Source organism: Vigna unguiculata, chromosome 2, assembly GCF_004118075.2.
Source record: "Vigna unguiculata cultivar IT97K-499-35 chromosome 2, ASM411807v1, whole genome shotgun sequence".
NCBI lineage: Eukaryota > Viridiplantae > Streptophyta > Magnoliopsida > Fabales > Fabaceae > Vigna > Vigna unguiculata.
Window position 1 is genome coordinate 8,200,275 of NC_040280.1, and position 24,072 is coordinate 8,224,346.

A 24,072-nucleotide genomic window follows, 5' to 3' on the forward strand; every position below is an offset into this window, starting at 1 on the left:
AACTCCATATATAAAAGTGGTTTGAGAGCTAATATATTGGGTCACATATGTATGCTTCAATAAGTAAAAAAGAGATAAAATTAGTGCACATCATAAATGAAAAAAAATAGGTTATATAAGAGAAATTTTATAAATTATTTTATGCAAAAACCTATTGTAGTTTTTGGAGAAATTTATTTCAATTTTACTTCTTTTTTATGAAATAGTTAAATATATGTATAATACTTAAAACATCTTCTATATCTATAATATTTCAATTTTACTAGTAATGTTTTTATTTAAAACATATTTTGTATATCTTTACATTATTTTTACAAGTTATATTAAAATAAAAATTTAGTAAACAGAAAATCACGTTTTAGTTGATAAAGTAAGAATAATTGTTTTAAGTATTTTATAAAGTAATAAAATGAGTTAAACAAGAGAAATTCAAGCTTCACATTTTTTAGGTTTAAGAAGTTGAAACTTTTAATCAAGTTGGACTATATAAATAATAAAATATTTACTTTGAGTCTTCAAGTTGTTTTATAGGCAAAATCCAAAAGTTTTAACAACTTTATTAGTTTACACTTAGATACTTATTCATATCGAGTAAGGATAGATCTACAGTTTCATTCCATATAATCGTATTAAATAAATTGTTTTCATTTTCAATTTTTCTCCTTTTGATCAGATTAATATGAAAGGCAGTTTGACCTAGATAATTGAGTGTAAAATTACAGTGTAACAACCATGTTTTTAATTTATGGATTATAATAAGATTTTCAAAGACTGCCTTATTTTATTGACCAAACATTACATAAATCCACAACCACCCACAAACACACACACTCACACCCTCCAAGTCCAACTTTCAACACAACCACCACCACCACCTCCCACATGTGAGTCTTCCATTGCACACACTTCACCCATTGTTATCATCATCACCATAATCAAAGAATCAAGCTTTTCACTTCATAACATTCCAATGGGGAATGCCTTGGGAGGAAAGAAAACGACGAAGGTGATGAAGATCGACGGCGAAACCTTCAAGTTGAAGACTCCGGTGAGAGTCTGCGACGTGCTCAAGGACCACCCGGGGCTGGTGCTGTTGGAATCCGAGGCGGTCAAGCACTACGGCGTCAGGGCCAGGCCGCTGGAGGCCAACCGGGAGTTGGCGCCCAAGAGGCTGTACTTTCTCGTTGAGCTGCCGCGAGAGGCGATGGTGGCGCCGCGGAGGGTGCGGTCGGGGATCAACATGAGCGCCAAGGACAGGCTGGAGAGCCTGGTGCTGGCGCGGAGGTCTGCGTCGGACCTCACCATCATGAAAGGGCAGGGGATGGAAGGGGCGGAGAACGGCGGAGTGAGGCTGAGGATGCGGGTGGCGAAGGCGGAGGTGGAGAGGGCGATGCGAGGGTGCGAAACGGAGGCGGAGGCGGCGGAGAAGATCGTTGGACTCTGCATGGCCAAAAGCGGCGAAGGTTCAAAACCACGTCAGGTACGTTTCTTCATGCAAGTAAAATGTAAAATTATTATAAGCATCTTCTTCTTTTTTATCTCATGTGAAATTCTCTAAATTAATTTAATTAGTACCATTAATTAATGTTGATTGACTCTAACTGAATAATAGCAGTTTGTGTTTTTTAACTGAATATATAATTTCAGGACTTTTACATGATGATGTCATTGTAAGTATGAAATAAGTTATTGATTTTTATGGATAATTAAAAAATAATGTAGTCAGAATATAATAAGTTTTGAGAAAATTACGTTAATAAAAAAGTAATGCTTCTTCATGGGTTTTTTTTTTTTCCAACCATAAGACTTTACCATGCAAGAATATATTTTTACATGCACTAATTCTTAACATGTGTATATGTGTATAGCAGCATCATTAAATATTACCACTGCTTAATCTTAAGATTTAATCTTTTTTGAACATATCAAATTCTAATGGACTTAAATAATTTTTTTTTATCATAAATTGTATTTGATTTCTGATAAAAGAAATGTAATAATTTTTATTTTATTTTGTTTTGCTGATGTAAGCATGACCAAATTTCCCTTATTTTACTGTTTAATTGTCTGAAAAAATTTAAGGAAAACAATGAAGTAAAAATTTGAAAAATATTGTTATAGACCCAAAATAAATTTTGGTAATTTGTCAAGGACAAAACCATTTTTATTGATCGGCAAAATATTTATATACACGAGACACTAGAGGTGACTATATATATATCTAAGTATTATTTTACTTTATTTAAATTTATATCATAACATATAAGAATTTACATATAAGTGTTTGGAGAATGTGTTTATAAACTGTTTTCAATATTTTTTTACGAAATAAAACTTATAATTTACATGAAAATAATCTGTCTCATCTTTTTTGAACAAAGCAATCTCATTTATGTTTTCACAATATTTTTATGTTTAAGTGATGTTGTATTGTTTTGAATCATCTTGTTACCTTAGAAAGTTTTAGAAAATCCAGTTTTCTATTTATTAAACAAAATGGAGTTGCATAACATAAACGAAACATACTTTCGAACATTATTTCGATCCATGACGTTTTAGTCAATGCTTGTAAGTTGAAGTCGAATTGATTCTGTGAATAAGTTGACGTAGCGGGTTCAATCACCTTCTATATTATTATAAATGGAATTGGTTTATTTTTAATTTTAAATATCATTATTGCTGGTCACATGGTCAATGATTTATAGAAAAATTGTAAAACGGACAAAAAAATATAAAGACGTTTTTGTCAATCATTATGTATATTTCGCACAAAACAAATTTGTTAGTATTTATTTCTTTATTTATAATTAAGAACATTTCTTACGTTAAACACTTTTTTAACTTTTAGTATATATATATAAAGTTATAATTTCTTTTAAAACATTTACGATTTTTATATACAAAATTGACCATGAAGGACTTGTTAGATGTACAAGATGTAAATTTAATAGTGTTACAAGTTGTATATGGTATTCAATATAGTACTTACTCTAACATAATAAGAGCTTTTCATATAAATTTTTCACACAAGTAATCATTTCAGAACTTGCTTTTCTTATGAAAGTTCTTGAGATATTTTATTAACATACAAAGCCGACAACAATGTAGCTATTAAATTTTCATTAACATTTTTTCTTCCCTTAGAGTATTACTATGGTAAATTCTTTCATCTAACTTGAGCTTATGTTCACACAAACTAGATATAACATGTAAATCTCAAAATAAGTTTTATGGGGATTAATTAAACTTAAACATAGTTTCTAATATAGTATTAGAGATTATGTTTATACTAGATGTACATATAAAGTCTTGATACAAAATGATCACTAGATGATTTTACATCAAATTAAGATAAGACAATTTTGTGAGAATGAACTATAGTGTTAAACTCACATTCAAATAAAAGGATTTATAGAAGAAAGATAACACTTATATTTTATTAAAGAATTGTCAAATTTGTAAAATTGAGTTCAGAAATATTTAAACTCTAAGATGATACTGGAATGATTAGGTTTATCAAGCCATTATAAGACCTATAACTTTATTTTGTTCTCGGCATAAAGAATTTATATGAAAGGTTAAATCTAAATTCAAATTCAAAGTCTATATATATATATATATATATATATATATATATATATATAATCTGCAACTTGATAAGATCATTGTATATTCCCTGTTTTATAAATTTCAATCTCCACCTGCTATGTAATATATTGAACTAACATCATAAATGAAAGAGCAATGACATAAGAAAGAACCATTTGAACAATTGTACGAAAAACAGGAACAGATTCCTCTGCATTCACATTCATATAGTTGCCGACAAGCAAAACAGAATGGATAAGGAAAGGAAATGTAATGGCTCAACAGTTTAAACATCATTTCATGCATACAAAAACTCATATCAAAAGGGTTAAGCACCATGTCCTTTTCAAGTTGTTGGGTCTGCACAGAATAAAGATTCTTCCACTATAATCTTTGGTTTAATAAACACAAACTTGCATGGTGACTATCGTTGGTTATGAAAAAGTCGTTGCCAAAATTAAACTATTCCCTGCCTGTTTCTTTGTCTTAAAGAAGCCACAACTTTAATTTAATCTTACAAAATTTATTTATAAAATAAGGTTTGCATTCACTTGTTATAAATTTGTTTTATCTTTAATCATTGTGGATGTGAGATTTTCAATATACTCTCTCCAAGTTATATAAATCTTGAATGTGAAACTAATTATTAAAATAGTGGTCTCATGACAAATGGTATGATAAGTCTAACAAACAACAAATCTCGCTATGATATATAGGTTTCAAACTACCTTAAAAAATAAACTTTAAACTTAATATTTAACATAAGAAAATTAACTTGTAAATTAATATTTCTATCATTTATATACTGTAAATTTATCATATCTTTAATTGATGTAGAATCTTTGACCGTAAGCATTTATTATGTGTTCCATATCTACATGATCAGAAGAGTTTGTAATCATAAATTGATGGCTTTGGATTATCAATTCTTGCAGAAAAGGGTGAGTTTTATGCCAATCAGTGAAGGAGGGAGTCCTATAGCAGTGGCTTCATGAACAGATATTTTACATAAATTAGCCTTGAAATATGAGAGAGTATCTCACAAAAGGAATGAGCTTCATGGTGCTTTATTAGTTAAATATGATTAAGAGTAATGTTGTTTACATTTTCTTGATATATGTTTTTGTGCATGAGTCACAAACTATTGCAATAATTATATGGGTGTTTTCTTATATTAGTTTCACTGAACAGTACCTTAAAATGCAGTTCAGTACCTTTGTAGTTGTGAATAACAGTGTATGAGGTTTCAATAACATTAATCCTTAAATTATTGTGTGTAAATGTATGTAGGGAAAAGTATATATAACCTTGTTGAACTGTATAAAGAGACATCATGAATAACTCTAACTTATGTACATCTGTGAATCATGAACTCGTCGTATATAAGAAAGAAAGAAAGAAAGAAAAAAACAATCCATATCTATTTCAAAAGTATTCAATACTTTATTTTACTAAATTTTTAAGTTTAATAGACCACATATTTTTTTCACAAAAAAAAAAAATTGTTATTTGACCATATATATATATATATATATATATATATATATATATATATATATATATATATATATATATATATATATATATATATATATATATATAAGTGAAGTTCTTCCTCCAAATATAATACAATTATACATATAGAAATATACTTCTGATTAAATTAAAACTACTAATATTCTAAAATTAAAGTATATTTTCAACTTTCATTTGTGTTTGTCATGTGCAAAGATAGTTGATAAGGTGAAGTTTTAGTTCACTTTCAATGAAATGAATTTATTTTTATTAAAAGCAATATGTAAATATAATTCCATAAGTATGGGATCTTTAAAATTTAAGAAGATTGTCTATACAAACAACTATCTTTATAAAATATTATTGAAAAGGAACCAGATAAATAATTATTATTATTATATTAGACCTTACTTTACTTGTAATCTAACATTACACTTTAGTCCATATAGAAAATTAAATTTACGTTTATTATTTTATTAAATTAACATTCATTTTAGTTTGCGTGTAAAATTTATTTTGATAATATATAAGTTGTTTGATTGTTGATCATGTTCTGGTGAACATTTATTCTTTTTAATTTATTCTTTTAAATTTATTTTTATAATTTGGCTAAAATTTAGTGAAAATTGTTGTAAAATTTTGGGAGCCTCCCTTTTTAATCGTAATTGTGTTATTTTTACTCATTTCAATTAGTGATAAATAATATTAGAATGTGTTAACACTCCTAAGTCGCCTCACGTCAAATTCATAAATTTTAATTTGTTTTCAATGTACAATTTTTCTTTATTTAACATTTTATCTCACTTTACGTTTTAATCTTTTATCACTTTTTTTTAAATGATAAATGAAACTGTATGCTTTAATCGTAAAACAGATAAACGATGCAAATTAATTTTACTATAAGTGTACATATTAGTCAAACAACATTAACATGCCATTTTTTTCCCATCTCACAAACTCTATATTATTTCCAATTTTAATAAGAATAATTGATTTTTTTTAAATGATTTTAATAATAGAATTATGAGATATATTATAAGATTATGATGTTCAAACCTTATAATGTAGGGGTGTTGACTTGGTGTATTCATGGCTGTTTTTGCTCTTTTAACATTCTGACTGACTGATAAAAAAGTTATTAAAAGTATTTAAATATTTTTAGTACAGACAACCCTTAAATAATTTTTTATATTACTTTAATATTCTCAATACATTATTAATATTTGTTTTTAATATTCACAATACTTAATACTGAAAAAATATTCATTTTACATGCAATCTGTTTAATTTGACTTGATAACAAAAATACAAAAAAGTTCACCTAACCCTTATCATATATGAATTAATATCAACTTGTCTAATTTAAAAACTTTTACATTATATATATTTTATCAATACAACCATTAAAGGTAAAGTCGTTAAGCAGAAGAAAGTTACAATATCCTTATTTTTCTCTACTACAGTCCACTCCTCTAAATTAAAAACATAGCTTACTATTTGTCATGCTGTTGCTTATAAATACATGCTAAACCTAATGCCTAATATTGACAATACTCAAAATTTTTAATTGCATAGTTCATGTCGTTCACAATCTTTATTTCTTCTTTTTTTTTTTATAACTACTATAATTGAAGTATTAGATTCATGTAGAATTTCAAAGTATTATAAGACTAATCTTCCTTTCAAATTTTCATCACATCTACAATTTTTCACTTTTATTTGAGAAGGTATTCTGCAAGACTTGCTTTTACTTCTCTCACAAATTCAATATAACTTACTAAGTCCAAATTGCAGAACTTTTTTTCTTTCTACTTATTTTACTATGTTACTTTATTTGTATCGAAAATTTTGAAACAAACTCGAAAGTCCTGCATTAAATAAAGATGAAAAAAATAAATAAATAATATATAAAAGAAATTGAGATTTTAATGTAAAATTGATGTCATGATCTTATGTATATATAATTAATCTATAATTCTTTAATGTTAAATCTCTTTCGTACCTCTTCTTCATGAAGAAAACATTAATTAACACCATTTGTGAAAGTGTTATGTCAATTACGAATTTAGTTTTTGGTCAGGTTTATATTCTACATATACTAAGTATATGATATTCCATAAGAGTGATTTTTATCTACTTTTGGTGTTTGTTTTAGTGAATAAAATTAATTTTTCCTAGCTTTTATCTTGTTTTATCCTAAAGTTAAGTGTGTTTTTGTGTTTTCTTGTGTTTTAGTTAGTTTATGTTTTTTTTATCTCTAATCTCTCTTGAGGTGTGTGAAATAAGTGAATAGGAAACAATTCTGGTAGAAGAAAACAAGCTAGAACTCAAGAAAGCATGAGTGGACAAGAAAGAATAATTTTGAGACAAATGTTGTGTCAAAAAGCACTATAATCACTCCCAGCACTGCAAACATGGAGAAATGACTCACCTCTAGGTATATACTTCCATGAATCAACCCCAAAAGGCAAAAAACCTATCGTTGGGCGATCTGGTGGCTTGCTAGGCGAAAATGACAGCTTAAACCTACAGTATTTGAGTTGTTGAGAAAAAATTATGGCTCGCCCAACGAGTTGCAAGTGAGAAAGCATCGATTTTTAGGTTTCATTTGGCAAGAATGTCGACCTTGAGACATGAATATGGTTATTTAATCATGTTTATGAGAGTTTGAGGAGATTTCTCATTTTGCACGAATATAAACAACTTGGGTGCTTGGGAGAGACTCTTGGAGGTTGTTAGAGTTGTTGGAAAACTCTCCCTTCTCCTTCTTAGGTCTCCTTCTTCATCCATGGAAGTTTTACCCCTTTTGGGTTGGAGAGCATGATGGACTATGAAATTGAAGGCAGAGATGTGAATGGGAGGCACAATTGGAACAAATGTCAAAAACCTTGGAAGAGAGATTGCTTCTACTTTATGATTTAAAATTTTTACCTATTCTTCAATTTTGTAAAACCCTAGATTCTCCACCATAAAGAGCAATTTCTATTTATTGAAATTAGATATAAATTACTAAATTTTTATACAAAATTGTGTTGTTCATATATATATATATATATATATATATATATATATATATATATATATATATATATATATGTATATATATGTATATACATATATATACATATATATACATATATATATATATGTATATACATATATATATATGTATATATATATATGTATATGTATATACATATACATATACATATATATATATACATATATATATATGTATATACATATATATGTATATATATATGTATATATATACATATATATACATATATATGTATATACATATACATATATATATATATATATATATATATATGTATGTATGTATATTGTACTCTCCTCGCCTCCAAGTCAGAATCTGATATGGTTTTTCAAGTAATACACAGTTCATCAAAGATTTTCATAATGATAAGTCGGACAGCTCGTCCAATGGCAAGTTGGATAGCTCATCCAATGGTAAGTCGGATAGCTCGTCCAATGGTAATTCGGATAGCTTGTCCAATGGTAAGTCGGATAGCTCGTCCAATGGTAAGTCGGATAACTCGTCCAATGGTAAGTCGAATAGCTCGTCCAATGGTAAGTCGGATAGCTCGTTCAATGGAAGTCGGACAGCTCGGCCAAACTGTAAAAACGCGCCTGTACACAGGCAAATGGCCTAGTGATATGGCCCAACAACAGCCCCAAAGGAGGAAATGTGATGCAGAAAGAATGCGTAAAATAAGTAGTAACTGACAAGCAAATATCCTTGAATTTTAGTAACAGCCTCTAGCGAGATTTCAGGAGAGAATAGTGGAGAAGTGGGTAGGTTGGTTAGCTAAAAATCTGGTAATAAGGTAACGACTAGATACTGAAAGACCCTATATATACATGAGAGATTAAGGAAAAGTAGGGGAATTTTTTGGGGGTGAGTGAAAAATAAAGAGAAAGTTGAGGGAGTTCCTTTACGACAATTAATTATCATAGTTATAGTTTTGGTCCTTAATTCCAGACTGGGAAATATATATATATATATATATATCCAATTCAAGTTAGTATTTGATTTCCATTTTTATGCTCTATGTGAATTATTTCTATGTTTGATTTGTGATTCTTGAGATATAGGAAAATATTTTAGAATTTAGAATTGAAATTGTATATCTAATGGATGTTTGTATCTAGGGATAGAACTTAGTTTATTAGTAATCTTGGAATCCTAAAATTAATGTATGATTTCATTTGTTGGGGATTCAAAGGAATGAAACTTGATGAGTTATCATAGGCTCCAAGTCACTAGAAATAAGATTTGAGTATATTTGTAAGTTGGTTTTAACATGAATATGGAATTAAGATCATTGATGAATCATCAAGATGAAGTGAATAAAGTCTAGTATTGACGAATTGTAAATACATAATGTTAAATTCTTGTTACACATCAGTTGTTTAATAAAAAAAAAAAAATTTCTATTGTGATTTTTGTTGTTTAATTGAATTGGAAATGGAAAAGTTGTCATATGTTATATTCTTGAAAGAGAACGATAAAATATTTATTATTTGTTACATTGTTACCAATACACTTATTACGTTGATTTTGCAACTAAATCTTCTATTAAGAACATGTTTGAGAATACCAAATCTCAATTGAAACATGTGGTTAAAAATAAAGATAAATATATTTTTTTCCCTAAACTATTATAAACAATTACGTTTCCCTCTAAATTAAATTATAGAGTATTTTATCCCGTACTTTATAAAATTCATATAAAACATCTTCCACAACATATGATATGTAAAAATTATAATATAGTGTAATAAGTAACTCCGCTCCGTTGGTCATATGTGAAACACTCCACGTATCTGGTTGTTGAGAATGTTGAGAAGATGACTTTCAAAAAATGTAAGAACTAAATTACTTATAATTTAATTTAAGGATGAAACATACTCTTTTGAGAACAGAAAACATATTAACCTATACGGAAATTACTCTACTTATCTCAATTACTTTTTTGATAATATTTTTTATGGGGTAAGCTAAACTATCTTCAATAAACACAGATGTTTTCAGGACAGGAACCACTGATACATTATTTATTTGAGAAGCAATTCGTTAGTTGAAAAGTCACAACATAGAAAAAGAAAAAAAACTGATACCGTAAATACAAGCAGCAGAGTGAGAAATAATCAAGCTCAAAGAAAGCATACATGCATTGATAGATAGATAACATCTTAAGAAGAGACTAATCAAGCTCGTCCAGTACGCTTTCCAACTTTGAGTGCTAATTCGGTGTCTATTTTGAGAGAGATGTCTAGTGCTTTCACTGAATGAGTCAATGAACCACTGCCACAGAACAAGTCACAAGCATGGTAAATTTTCACTTTTGGGAAATGGTAAAAGAAGTTTCTCAAATAAATTACAACCATGCTATACCAAAATAGAAAAAACCATAGAAATCATTGACTTGAAAAATGAAGGAAAGGGATTCCCACATGCATTATGCAGAAGATTGAAATTTATAAAAAAACAAGATATTTTTTGACTCATTGGCCAAGACTGTTGAAGAGTTGAACCCCATATATTATTTATATTAAGCTTAGATATGGTGATCTTCAAATATGATTTTTTTAGATTGAATAAATGGGTCAATCTTGTTTTGGTCTACATTTATATGGATAGGGTTAGGCTAACCTGCGTACTAAAAAATAGTTCAGATGTGAAGTAAAAAGAATTCATTAACGGAATCAATTTGTTTACAAATTGTGAACATTTCAATCTGAAACATCACTACTTGGGACACAAGTTCCAAAAACATAATATCTCTAAATGAGGTAAATGGGTTATAATACCAGATACTGTGAAATGATGTGGAACTAACAAACTTAAAAGTTTACCTAGAAATGTAGGTCACTCCACTTTGCCCGATTTTATGAACAGTATCTAGTGTGACATTGCCTGATGCCTGACATCACAAAAATGAAACAAGAAATTAGCAACTAGAGTTATCCTCATTCAAATTTATGGTATCCACAAAAAACCTGAGATTCTGAAATGATTAAGTTGTCCAAAATAACAATAATCCCAATAATGCAAGTAAAGCTAACTAGTGCAAAGTGAAAATGGAGTATGACTTAGCAAGCTGATGACAACCTAAACAATATCTTTCACTGCATGAACCCATAAAAGAATACCTCAAAGCATAAGTGTAAACCCTTAATTTTGTTTTACATATCGGTTGGCATATTTCCGTATACCTCTTTATTAGACAAATGAGTAAGCATGCTCGTTTATCAACAACTTGACAGAAACAAAGAAAAATTATAGAAATAGAAAAGGATATAAATCAGTACCAAAATATTGTTCATCGTCTATTCTAAGAAATAATCCAAAATATACTGTAAAGATTAACTAAGAAAATTTAGCCGTGAAAATACCTCAGTCTCATATCTCCCATTGATCAACTGTACAGCTTCTTTAAGCATAGATATGTCCACATCCCCATTAGGTAGAGGTACAACCATATTGTCTAACATTATTCGAGTCAAAGAAGTCTTTGCTTGGGAAGAATAATGTAACACTTCTTCCACTTCCTCAAGAGTCCTGGTCTCAACCTGGAAAAAACACAAAAAACCTTGAAACACAAATGGGTGGGACATCACTGAAGTTACGTCAACTGTTACAAGACATGTACCCAAACCTTCATATTGATAACACGGTTAAGTTTTAGGTGAGAGTATGTGATAGAACACTTGAGGAGGGGCTGATACAACATGAGAAAGATGGTGAAGAAGGCCATGTTAGTGGAAGGCCCAAGATATGGAAGGTTTACTCTAGGAGGAAGAAAACAGGCCCAGGGAATATTAATTAGTTAGGAGGGTAATGACGTGGCAAAAGAAGACAAGTATTTGAGAAGGGAGGAAAGAGAGAGGGGGGATACGGGAAGTTTGTTATGAAATAGGGTAAGGAGAGTGATCTCTCTGGAGGAGTCATAGACTCTGGAGATATTCTATATTGGCATACCACCGTTTTGCTCATTTTCACACATTCAATAATACAGTTTCCATACACTATCATTTGTTGTGCTGTTTTGATTTGTTTTTGTGGTCATAGTTCTATCACTGGTCCGACCTGCCGGATACCTGCGAGGAGAGCTAGCGGAGTTAACCTTTTTCCATGCCACCAAAGATGTCAGATAGAGTGGAAGCATTGGAGGAGCGTTTGACGGCAATGGAGGCTTCAATGCGACAATCGTTGGTGGAGTTTCATCAATCTATGTTGGAGGAATTTGCTAGATTGCATACTGCAAGAAGTGAAGAGCGGGTTTCATCGTCTCCAGAAATGGAAGCGTCACCGGAGGAAAGGATGACAGCGAAGAAAGTAGAATTGCCTTTATTCGACGGAACTGACCCGGTGGGATGGATTACGCGCGCAGAGACTTATTTCGAGGTTCAGGGGTCGAAGGAGGAAATGAAGGTGCGATTGGCTAAGTTAAGCATGGAGGGGGCCACTATCCATTGGTTCAATCTTCTCCGCGACTCTGGTGAGGGGTTGACTTGGACGAAGTTAAAACGGGAGCTGATTGGGAGATACGGAGGTGGTCGAAGTGACAATCCCTATGAGGAACTTAAGGACTTGAATCAAACAGGAAGCATAGAGGAATACCTGTCGGAGTTTGAATTCATTTCGTCCCAGGTATCACGATTGTCGGAAGAACAATATTTGGGATATTTCATCGGTGGTCTTCGACCGGAGATTCGAAGACGTGTTCGCACTTTCAATCCTATCAACCGCTTAGAGGCTATGCGAATCCCGAGGAACGTAGAAATTGAGTTATATGGGGAACAAAGTGGTAGAGGAGTCGGAGGACGCATGGGAAGAGGAAATCAAGGATGGGTTTCGAATAACCCAGATAGAACTGGTATCGGGTCGGGTTACAACCCAAATAAGATGGGTATAGGAGTGGGTCCAAGTGTTAGAGCCTAATCCAAAGGGTTCTCAAACGAAAGTGTGGCCCAAGGAGGGGCGAGAGCTGCTGGATCACCCATACAACGTGCTAATAGCGATCGATCTTCTCCATCAGAACGAAATAGGGGTACTAAACATCTCCCTCATTCCGAATTAATGAATCGTAAGGCACAAGGGCTCTGTTTCAGATGTGGTGAAAAATATCATCCATTACACAATTGTGCAGAACGACAGTTGAGGTTGCTTGTGTTGGGTGATGATGAAACCGTGAATGAGGAAGGAGAGATTATCGCTAGTAAGGAGATGGAGCAAAAGGAAGAGTCCACATTGGACTGCGGAGCTATGGGAATGTTTGGAGGAGTGGAGATAGGTGGAAATGAAAGGATTATTCCTTCGACCTTACGCTTGGAAGCCTCTATTGATGGGGTTTTTGTGGTGGTGTTGGTTGACAGTGGGGCGAGCCACAACTTTATATCTCCTCATGTAGTGGCAGCTTTGGGATTGGAAATGGAGAATGAAAAGCCTATTGGAGTGCAGTTGGGTGATGGCTATAAGATACCCACTTTGGGTAGATGCAAGCCCGTGAAAATCCAATTTGGAAATTTTCATACTGTTGTAATACCGCATGTGTTGGAATTAGGAGGGTTGGATATGATATTGGGAGTAGCCTGGTTACAAGAATTTGGTAAGGTGACTTTCGATTGGAAAAACAGAGTTATCAGTTTTAACTGGATGGGATACCCAGTGGAATTACAGGGGCAGAAAACAGAAAGGAGATGTCAAATAGAAATGGTGGCTTCTTTGCAAAGTTTAATGGCCCAAAGAACACAGAAAAATTATCTAGGTATTGACAGGGGCTTGTCTATTACACAATTGAATGAAGTGCAGCAAGTGTTGTCCACTTTTCAAGAAATTTTCAAGGAACCGAAAGGACTACCTCTAGCTAGAAAGATTTCTCATGGTATTGAACTGTATAAGGAGGTCGGACCTGTGAGTGTGCGACCTTACAAATATCCGTATCATCACAAAGAAGAGATAGAAAAACAGGTGAGTGAATTGTTACATCAAGGAACTATTAGGCATAGCACAAGTGCTTTCTCAAGCCCAGTCATTCTGGTTAAGAAGAAGGATGCTTCATGGAGGATGTGTGTGGATTATAGAGAACTGAACAAGGTAACAGTGCCGGATAAATACCCGATTACTGTGGTGGAAGAGCTATTGGATGAGTTGCATGGAGCTGCTTACTTTTCAAAACTAGACTTGAAGTCCGGGTATCACCAAATTAGAATGAGAGAGGAAGATGTGCACAAGACAGCTTTTCGCACTCATGAAGGCCATTACGAGTACTTGGTAATGCCCTTCGGGTTAACTAACGCCCCAGCCACTTTTCAATCAATAATGAATCAAGTTTTCAAGCCCTATCTAAGGAAGTTTGTCTTAGTATTCTTTGACGATATTTTAGTGTATAGTCGAAGGTGGCAAGACCACTTAGAGAATTTATCTCTAGTGTTGCAACTGTTACAACAACAAGCTTTTGTGGTGAATCAAAAGAAGTGTGTGTTTGGCAGTAGACAAGTGGTATATTTAGGCCATGTTATCTCAGAAAAGGGAGTGGTAGTTGACCCTGAAAAAATTCGAAGTGTAGTAGAATGGCCTATTCCTCGCAATGTGAAGGGAGTGAGGGGTTTTCTTGGGTTGACGGGATATTATCGAAAATTTATTGCAGGGTATGGAAGGATTGCCAAGCCTTTGACAGAACTAACTAAGAAGGATGGGTTTAAATGGGACTCAACGGCTTTAACAGCATTTGAAGAATTAAAGAAAGTCATGACACAAGCTCCTGTTTTAGTTCTCCCAAACTTTACGCAACCATTCGAGATTGAATGTGACGCTTCAGGAGCGGGAATTGGTGCAGTATTGATGCAAAATCGTAGACCTATTGCTTACTTCAGCAAGGCTTTATCACCAAATAATTTGAGTAAATCCGCTTATGAGAAAGAATTAATGGCTTTAGTGCTAGCTGTACAACATTGGAGGCCATATCTTTTGGGCAGAAGTTTCAAAGTTTATTCTGATCAACGTAGTTTGGGGTATTTGTTGCAGCAACGAATAACTACAGCGGAACAGCAGCATTGGATAGCTAAATTGTTGGGATATCAATTCGAAGTGGTTTATAAATCGGGCCCCGATAATAAAGCTGCTGATGCTTTGTCACGGGTGTTTGAAGATGGCGAATTAAGAAATATTATTTCTTTTCCTATATGGTTGCAGGGACAGCAGGTACAGGGGGAGCAACAATCTGATCCGTTCCTTAAAAGAGTGGTGGACAACATTCAACAAGATGTTAATCCTAAGCAGGGTTTTAGTTGGCAGCAGGGCATATTGTTGCATAAGGGACGATTAGTTTTGTCAGCATCGTCTCCTTTGATTCCACTCATCTTAGAAGAATTTCATGCATCTCCTACAGGGGGACATTCGGGTTTTCTGAGGACATATAAGCGGGTTGCTGGGAATCTATATTGGGTTGGCATGAAAAGAAGGGTGCAAGAATTTGTTAAGCAATGTGATATAAGTCAGGCAAAAGTATGCAGCAACATCTCCAGCTGGGCTCTTACAACCATTACCCATTCCTGATTGTGTTTGGGAGGATATTTCTCTTGACTTTATAATGGGGTTCCCCAACTCAAAGGGATTTGATGTTGTGTTTGTGGTAGTAGACCGATTGTCAAAGTATGGGCACTTTATACCTCTCAAGCATCCATATACGGCAAGAAAAGTGGCTGAAATATTTGCTAAGGAAATTGTGCGTCTCCATGGGATACCCAATTCAATTGTAAGTGATCGAGACCCCTTGTTTATGAGCTTATTTTGGCAAGAGTTGTTTCGTATACAAGGCACTGTGCTAAAGATGAGTTCATCTTATCATCCTGAGACGGATGGTCAAACAGAAGTGGTGAATAGGTGTTTAGAGACTTACTTGCGGTGTTTTGTTTTGGAACAACCTAAATATTGGGTGGATTGGATACCATGGGCTGAATTATGGTACAACACCACTTTTCATGTGACTACGAGAAAAACACCCTTTGAGGTGGTATATGGGAGAGCACCTCCTCCTTTGGTTCGCTTTACACAAGGAGAAACAAATGTGGAGGCTGTGGCAACAGAATTAGTGGATCGTGATGAAGCTCTGCAACAATTAAAATATCATTTGCAGCGTGCTCAACAGCAGATGAAGAAGTATGCAGATAAGAAACGTAAACAAGTGGTGTTTGAAGTAGGAGAATGGGTATTTGTAAAATTACGACCACATAGGCAACAAACAGTGGCACGACGCATTAATCCGAAGTTGGCAGCTCGTTATTATGGACCATTTCCTGTGTTGGCTAAGGTGGGAGCTGTTTCATACAAGTTGAAATTACCCGAGACAGCTAGAGTGCATTCAATATTTCATGTATCACAGTTGACACGGGCAATTGGAGATTATTCTGCAACACCTGAATTGCCTGCAGAATTGGAATTGGAGCCAGGAGATTTAGAGGAACCAGAGTCGATTTTAGCAACACGAAAAATTATGAAAAAGGGGAGTTAATTGAGCAGTGGCTGGTGCGTTGGAAGGGCAGATCTGCAGAAGAAACCACTTGGACAGATACAGTGTTGCTACAGAGCCAATTTCCTCATCTTCGCCTTGAGGACAAGGCGATTTTTGGAGGAGGGAATAATGATAGAACACTTGAGGAGGGGCTGATACAACATGAGAAAGATGGTGAAGAAGGCCATGTTAGTGGAAGGCCCAAGATATGGAAGGTTTACTCTAGGAGGAAGAAAACAGGCCCAGGGAATATTAATTAGTTAGGAGGGTAATGACGTGGCAAAAGAAGACAAGTATTTGAGAAGGGAGGAAAGAGAGAGGGGGGATACGGGAAGTTTGTTATGAAATAGGGTAAGGAGAGTGATCTCTCTGGAGGAGTCATAGACTCTGGAGATATTCTATATTGTCATACCACCGTTTTGCTCATTTTCACACATTCAATAATACAGTTTCCATACACTATCATTTGCTGTGCTGTTTTGATTTGTTTTTGTGGTCATAGTTCTATCAGTATGTTAGAACGAACATAAGGACAACAGGGATTTAGTTAAGGGAGTTAGAATATAAATGAGACAGTTGGTTAATCAGTTGGAGGAGTCAGTTAGATAGAAATAAGGGAAGAAGGATAATGGAGTTTCGGATTTGTTGTCATTGTAAATTGAGCATTGACTTTTTGTGAAGGGAAAACCGTTGGAGAGTTTATCCTCTATTTATTGTTATGTTCATCTCTTTGAATAAAAAATATTTCCTTTCTTTCTTATTTCAAATTTTTGGTTCCTAGCGGAGTATCATTACACAGTTACAATGGCAGTAAGGACAAGAATTTCAATTGTAACAACTACTCATGTGACAGGTAGGAAAGGAGACAACAGAGGTGTGAAATCTGGTAAGGGAAATGACAAAAGGGCTGGCTAGGGGAAGAAAGGAAACCGGTCAATCATTCAATAAGGAGTTAAGGCACTAGGGTGGGAAGGAAGTAGACCGTGAACAATCCCCAGGTTTTTCTTTTTATCCATGTTTTTTATTTTTTTTGTTCTTCAGTGTGATAAAGAGGGATTTTCCCTTTTGTAATAATTTTTCTCCATTAATACTTATCAGTAAAATATGTCCCCATCATATTGTTTATGCATCAACAAATAATTTGTTACACAAATAGTTATTAAATTATCCTATAGCACATCACAACAACACTAATAATGTCAGTTGGAACCTGGCAGGCAAAACAGATTCCATGAACTTTCAAAGTTGAGATAAGAACAAAAAGACCTATAAATGGAAAAGGAAAAGAAATGAGTGAAACAATGAGAGAGAACACTACCTCAACTTCCATTTGAAGACTATTTTGCTTCAGATACAGGTCAACAGCTTTAAGGGCACCTGTAACACCTCCAGCTGCTGATATATGATTATCTTTTATCATCACCATATCAAACAAGCCCATCCTATGGTTCCGACCTCCACCAATTAATACCTGTAAAAGCAAATATTCCTAGTTTATTGAGTAAACTTTATGCTTAAAAGCATAGATTATTAATAATTGCAAGGAAGTGATCCAAAGTCCAGACCGCCCACTTATCCACTAAACGTAAAGCTGGAGCAGTCTTTCTGGTCTCCAACATATATGCCGGGTATGCTGCATTTGCCATTTCCTGTGGAAAAACACAATCTGTAAAGCAATCAAGAATTATAAGATAATAAAGGAAAATTTCTCTAATTACTGGGCCAGTAAAATGTAACACATTGCTATATTTTATAGTCAATCTGAATTCATAAGTCAACTTATTTTCCATATTCGTGACAATAATGTGATCAATACATTTACAAAAAACAGACATACTATCAACAATTTGTAAATTGTTAGCCTTCATCAAGACAATATGAGTAACAAGTAAATACAGAATTTGGGCTGCAAAGGCAAACATGGCAAGGAATGTGGAAGAAAGGAATGAGGCTGGGACAAGAGGATAAAAGGAAGGTAGGCAGTGGAGAGCGCATAAAAAAAATTGTGGAAAGGGATGTGTTGAGTGTGATTGACCTAATGCTGGAATTCACTCTGGGAGTCTCTCTTTTCATAAGGCTGGAATTCCAAGCAATCCAGTATTCCCTTCTGATGTAAAGAGACACTGGGATTGAGTGGCATGCAGTCCCACATTCATCTCTCAAAGCCTTGACACATGCTGCAACCAAGACACCAATCGTGCCCTCAATAGACATTTTCATGGAAGGCAACAGAGTCAATCGTAGATTGGAGGAATTTGTAAGGAAGAAAAACTTATATTGATGACGTGGAAAGTATAGTGCACAATAGGACAAAGGCCAAGTTAGTTACAGAGAAAGGACAAGTGGCTACTAAGGCACATCTTATAGAACCAAGGAGGAGAAACAGAAAGAGAATACCAAATACCAGGCTGAAGGATTTGGGGAGTTAGGCAAAGTTTGGTAATTCTCTGGCGTCTTGAACCTCTTCTGAAATTTTTCTTTTTCTCAGGTACGAAGGTAGCTGGCCATTGACGAAGAAACCTTAATTTTTCTGTTCTTGTTGATGAATATAGGAATTTATATTATACTGAGACCGTTATCCAGCTATAAATAAATGCCAGCATATGCAGAAAATTGTTTAGTTCTTTCAGAATCCCACAATGCAATAGCTCCATAGTAGCACTATAGTGGTTATGTATATTTATAATACCATTAGAGAAGATAACTATGCTCCCAAAATAGCCACTCGAATTTTTTGAGTAATTATTCTTGTGTGTTTATGTTCCCATACTGGGAAGGACTCATCTCCAACAACTGCCAACAACTGAAAGGCTTGTTTCATCTCTTAATGTTCTGGACTATTATTTTTAATTAAGCAACAATCAGCCAATTGCCACACTATGAAGCATAGTGCAAGAACTTATGCCATTGAACACTATATTAGTCGCAATGATATTAGCAACTATGCTGTATACAGCATAGCATCAAACCCAAGTAAATCATCTTCAGAAATCTATCCAATTCAGCCATTTTGAAAATATGATCCAATATTCACTACACTGCCAATAATTGATATCAAATTTTTTCAATAGCCTTACAGACCTTTAACAGAATATAGTGTTAGCTAACTAAGTTCAATATATGATTTTTGTCTTAATCTGTTAGGAAGTTGCAAGCATAGTACAGAATAGTTAACAAAAGAAAAAGGATAAAGTAAACAACAGATTACCTTAGTTAAAGTTGCAATACCACTCATCCTCTGCATAAAGTTTAGTACTACTCTTTCAGCTACAACAATGTTATGTGCCCGTCCTGTCCACAACTTACTGAGGATCAATAGAAGCCGTTCATGAATTAATTAGAAATGAATAATGTTTTCATTCCTCTTTCTTTTGCAATTTTGATTTCCTAATAATTATCTCACCGTGAACTTTTCCAAACTGTAGGCCTTTATGGACAAAATCTCCATCGTTTCTACACCACTCCACCTGATATTTGCAAGTAATATTATTGTGAGTTAGCCAACCACACATATAATGATTGGCATTCTGTGAATTGCTTCCATACCTTCAAAGAAGGATCAACCTCATGAAATATCATCTCCGCAAGCGCTATTCCAGCAATGATGCCATCCTCCTTTGCCAAAAAGTAAGCTTCCACTGCCATGTCAGATGGAATGGTGGCCTTGCATGTTACATCACCTACAATTGAAATAATACAGATACCATGAAGGCATTATATCTACCAAATAAAAGTGTGCATCAGTATCATTTATTTGCGCAAGCCCAACAGCATGGAAGAATTTACATTTTCTTATAATAATCAGTGAAGAATAACAATTCAAATTGTGAATTATAGATTTAAAACTCAGGAAGGAACATGGCAGCTAGTAAAAGAAATAAAGCATGAAAAGTACAGGTATAAACCTCGATCCCCAGCATCTTCTGCAAGCGCTAACTTGATAACGCCTTTCAAATCATAAGTTGGGTGCTCAGGAGGCTTTATGGCAAAGGACTCGTATGATATCCTAGAGTCTGTGACTTCAGTTGCAGACATTTTAACAACCGTCCTGCAGTTGTACATGATTTAAAACAATTTGATCAGAAAATACATGATGTGTATAAAGTGGTACAAGAAAAAACTACCATCTACGATGATTAACAAACACACTCTTTAATGAGTTTCCATGCATTTAGGACCTGTTTAGAAAAACATTTGCATTAATGCCTTATTGAACAAGTACATCCCGTAAAACAACTCAGTATAAGTTGTTTTAATAATCAAACGGGGAATAGGATTAAACTATTTTTATACTAGTTGTAAGCTAAGAATTTCTAAAACCAGAAAAAAGAAACAGTACCAGAGCTCTTAAAAACACAAGAAACAGATATCTATAATGGAAAACATGGACTTTCTAAAACCACCTAAGACATGTCAAGTACAAGTAAACTAAAATATCTACGTTTTTAAGGATAAAACCTAAATAAGATTCAAAATATTTTTTTAAATTTAATTAAATAGACACATCAACATTTTGAAATATCAACATACACAACACTTCTCTCTTACCCTATTCCAGAATTATAATGACTATTACAAGTTCCTTTTCACAAAGGACAGACAATATTGAATAATAAAGAGGGTATGGCTGTTCGGAAAAAAAAAAAGGAAAAAAATAATTCGCTTAATTTATAAAGTTCTTACCTATAGTCTCTAAGGATTTTACTTTTAATTCATGCACAAGCTATTTTCAGTCAAAGGATATTTGTGTTTTCCTTAACGTTTCTAGAAAAAGTCCTTATGTTCATCCAAACATATTTCCAACAAAAAAGAAAAAGCATTTTTACCCGAGTTTTGAACTTGATTGCGGTGGAAGTTTAAGTGAGTGGCTGCAACAAATTCACCAAATTATGTAAAAAAACGTGAGAACGTTTCAAAAGAGAGACATGTTTCTTACAAAAATTCAGAAGCAATGAAATGAAACGCTGCGTTTTGTTTCAGGACAAGGAAGAAGAAGAAGAAGGACCTTATTGCAGGTGCAAACGCTGCGGTGTGAAAAGCAGTTCGCACTGGAAAGCCTTGAAGGCTGAAACTTATAGCCATTTTTAAACGCGATTTGAGGCTATTTTTCTCTCTTCTTCAACTTCAATTACTCGTGATTCATGAGTTGCGAAAACTGAGTAGTGTTTACGCAACATTAGAATCAAAAGTCTGTGTATTTTAGAATCAACTTTTTCTTTTGGGACTCTTTTCCGGAAAGGATATGAAGGCAAGTTGAAATTTTTATTCTGATTCGGAAATGGAAAAGCTCATTCTTTGCGTGGCAAAGCTACTGGGGTGTGTAGGGGGTGTGTGACTGTGTAGTGTATGTATGTGCCTACTCTGTTCTGGGATGCTGGGGAATTTTTTTTATTCTTATTATTTTAAATTATAGAAGAGAATATTATTGCGAAGCAGAAAAAATTGAAATTTGTTCAAAATTAGCACAACTGTTTAATATGAACGATAATAAGATGTTTAACTAGCTTTTCTTTTGAAAAAAATAATAAATTTTTTTAAAACAGAGTGACAATTGTAGTTTATATTTTTTCATTCATTTTTTTAAATAATGAATCAAATTAAAAATAATTTAAATATAAAATAAAAAATTAATATTACATTTTTTTAATATAATTTTCTATTGTTAATAATAATTGATATAAAAAATGTAATAAACATAAAAACAAAGAAAAAAAAATTCATGATATGATTTGTGGACAACATTTTGATTTACAACTCCAACTTAATATCGATAACTAATTTGTATTATTTATTATTTTTCTGAATCTTGGTAAGGTAGTATTTAATTAATAGGAATGTAGTATAAAGTTACGAACACTTAAAGTTACTATAAATTTGATTGAAAACATTAGTCGTCCATGGGACTATGTAAAACTTCATCCTACAATCACAAGTGGGGGTTTCTCCCTGTATCCCCCAACCCTTACTCCTGTACCCCAAACTTTTATTATTTTCATTTTTGTCCATTGTAAAAAATAAAAGAAGGGAGAGAAAAAAGAGTAAAAGAAAAGGAAAATGATTAGATGATTTCTTTTTTATACCACTTTTATTATCACTCTTCGTGGCAAGTGTATTAAGCCATTTAAATATAATATTTAATTTATAAATAAATTTAAACTAAATTAGAGCAATTAAGTTTATATATTTGCGCGTGGGCTTTGACATGAAAAGTTGGAACCCTAATATTCACATTTCAACATTTTCGAAACATCACGTTTTCACCCTTAGTGCTTCTCTACTCTCTGCTTCTCTACTCTGCTGTTCAAAATCAAATTCTTCCATCTACCCTATCTCGAAAGTCCAATTTTTTGGAAGCCAAAAGTTGTCCAACAAAACCTTATTTTGCAGCTTTGGTTTTAAACTGTTGAACTCCATCTTCGTGACCAATCTTCCATTGTCGAATCCTCAATCTGGAACCTAATGATGAACCCCATTGTCTTTTTGGAAGCTTGCGACCCTTTGCGAACGAAGCCCACCATCGTTGATCTTCCTCCATTTCCTTATTCGTTGTTGCCACTGTCGAATTCAAAAATGAGGTTTGGAATTTTTGAACCCGTGTGTTGTCTTCTCCTTTCTCCCTTAGGTTTTATGAGCGCACACATGATTTTGTTGATTTGGGTGTGTCTACTTGTGTTGCGGTGTCCAGCCGGTTATTTGGGGATTCTAATTTCACCCCTCCGTTGATTGATTTCAAATAATGTGATGAGTTGTTGTTTTTAACATTTTTTAGCATTTGGATTCTTGGTGATTGATTGTGCTGTTTGGGATAACATTTAATTGATAACTGTTCTGGTTTAGAAAAATACTAGATAATTCTTCACCAAAACAAAAAGAAAGTATTTTAGACTTACTTAGGTCAAAAATCTCTCATCCCTTGACCATGGAGTAACCTTCTTATTTATAGAATAATCAGTTACAAAATATTAAATTCTACAAATACAAAATAAAAATGAAATTATCTTTTACTCCTAAAATATCTCTAAATATAATAACAACCTTATTAATTCTTAAAAATCCCACCAAACACGGAATTTAATTCAGTTAATATTCTCCCTCGGTTCCATGCAGATCCGATCTACCACTCCCGATCTGCCATATGCTAAAAATCCATCTATCCTCTCGGCCTAAAACTGAACCACCTTCTCTGGACCTGTACATAGCTCTCCAACTTCTGCACTTTCTCGTCTTCAGAACGAGGAGAGCAAAGGTTGTCTTGTCAATAACTGCTCTTCACCACTTCCCGTAAAATCATCATTACTCCCTGCATTTGCGCAACCACGTGTAACTCATCCAACGGTCCCACTTTACTCTCCTTTTTGAATATCAAACGTCACTTATTTCCCCCTTTAACCTACACAACTCAACCATCCCTTCATCTTCTTACTCA

The 24,072-nt window shown here is 33.4% G+C and overlaps 2 protein-coding genes across 3 annotated transcripts; one reads left to right on the forward strand and one right to left on the reverse strand.

Moving 5' to 3' along the window:
• Positions 1-804: 804 nt before the first annotated feature.
• Positions 805-4,909, forward strand: LOC114172292 (uncharacterized protein At1g66480). The gene is made up of 2 exons (XM_028056866.1): positions 805-1,480; positions 4,524-4,909. Exons 1-2 carry the CDS (start codon positions 971-973, stop codon positions 4,581-4,583), a joined length of 570 nt encoding a protein of 189 aa, XP_027912667.1. The 5' UTR covers positions 805-970; the 3' UTR covers positions 4,584-4,909.
• A 5,246-nt stretch (positions 4,910-10,155) lies between these two features.
• Positions 10,156-21,996, reverse strand: LOC114174081 (nicotinate-nucleotide pyrophosphorylase [carboxylating], chloroplastic). 2 transcript variants are annotated; one of them, XM_028058828.1, is made up of 11 exons: positions 21,652-21,995; positions 21,473-21,514; positions 20,552-20,694; positions 20,193-20,326; positions 20,050-20,113; positions 19,855-19,937; positions 18,212-18,295; positions 17,965-18,117; positions 11,527-11,703; positions 10,987-11,054; positions 10,156-10,435 (listed from the first exon to the last, which is right to left on the reverse strand). In XM_028058828.1, the coding sequence occupies exons 1-11, from the start codon at positions 21,726-21,728 to the stop codon at positions 10,339-10,341; spliced, it is 1,122 nt and encodes a 373-aa protein (XP_027914629.1). In that variant the 5' UTR covers positions 21,729-21,995; the 3' UTR covers positions 10,156-10,338. The 2 variants fall into 2 exon arrangements, with proteins under 2 accessions (XP_027914629.1, XP_027914630.1); XM_028058829.1 differs by lacking the exon at positions 21,473-21,514 and having other exon boundaries at positions 21,652-21,996.
• Between the last annotated feature and the right edge of the window lie 2,076 nt (positions 21,997-24,072).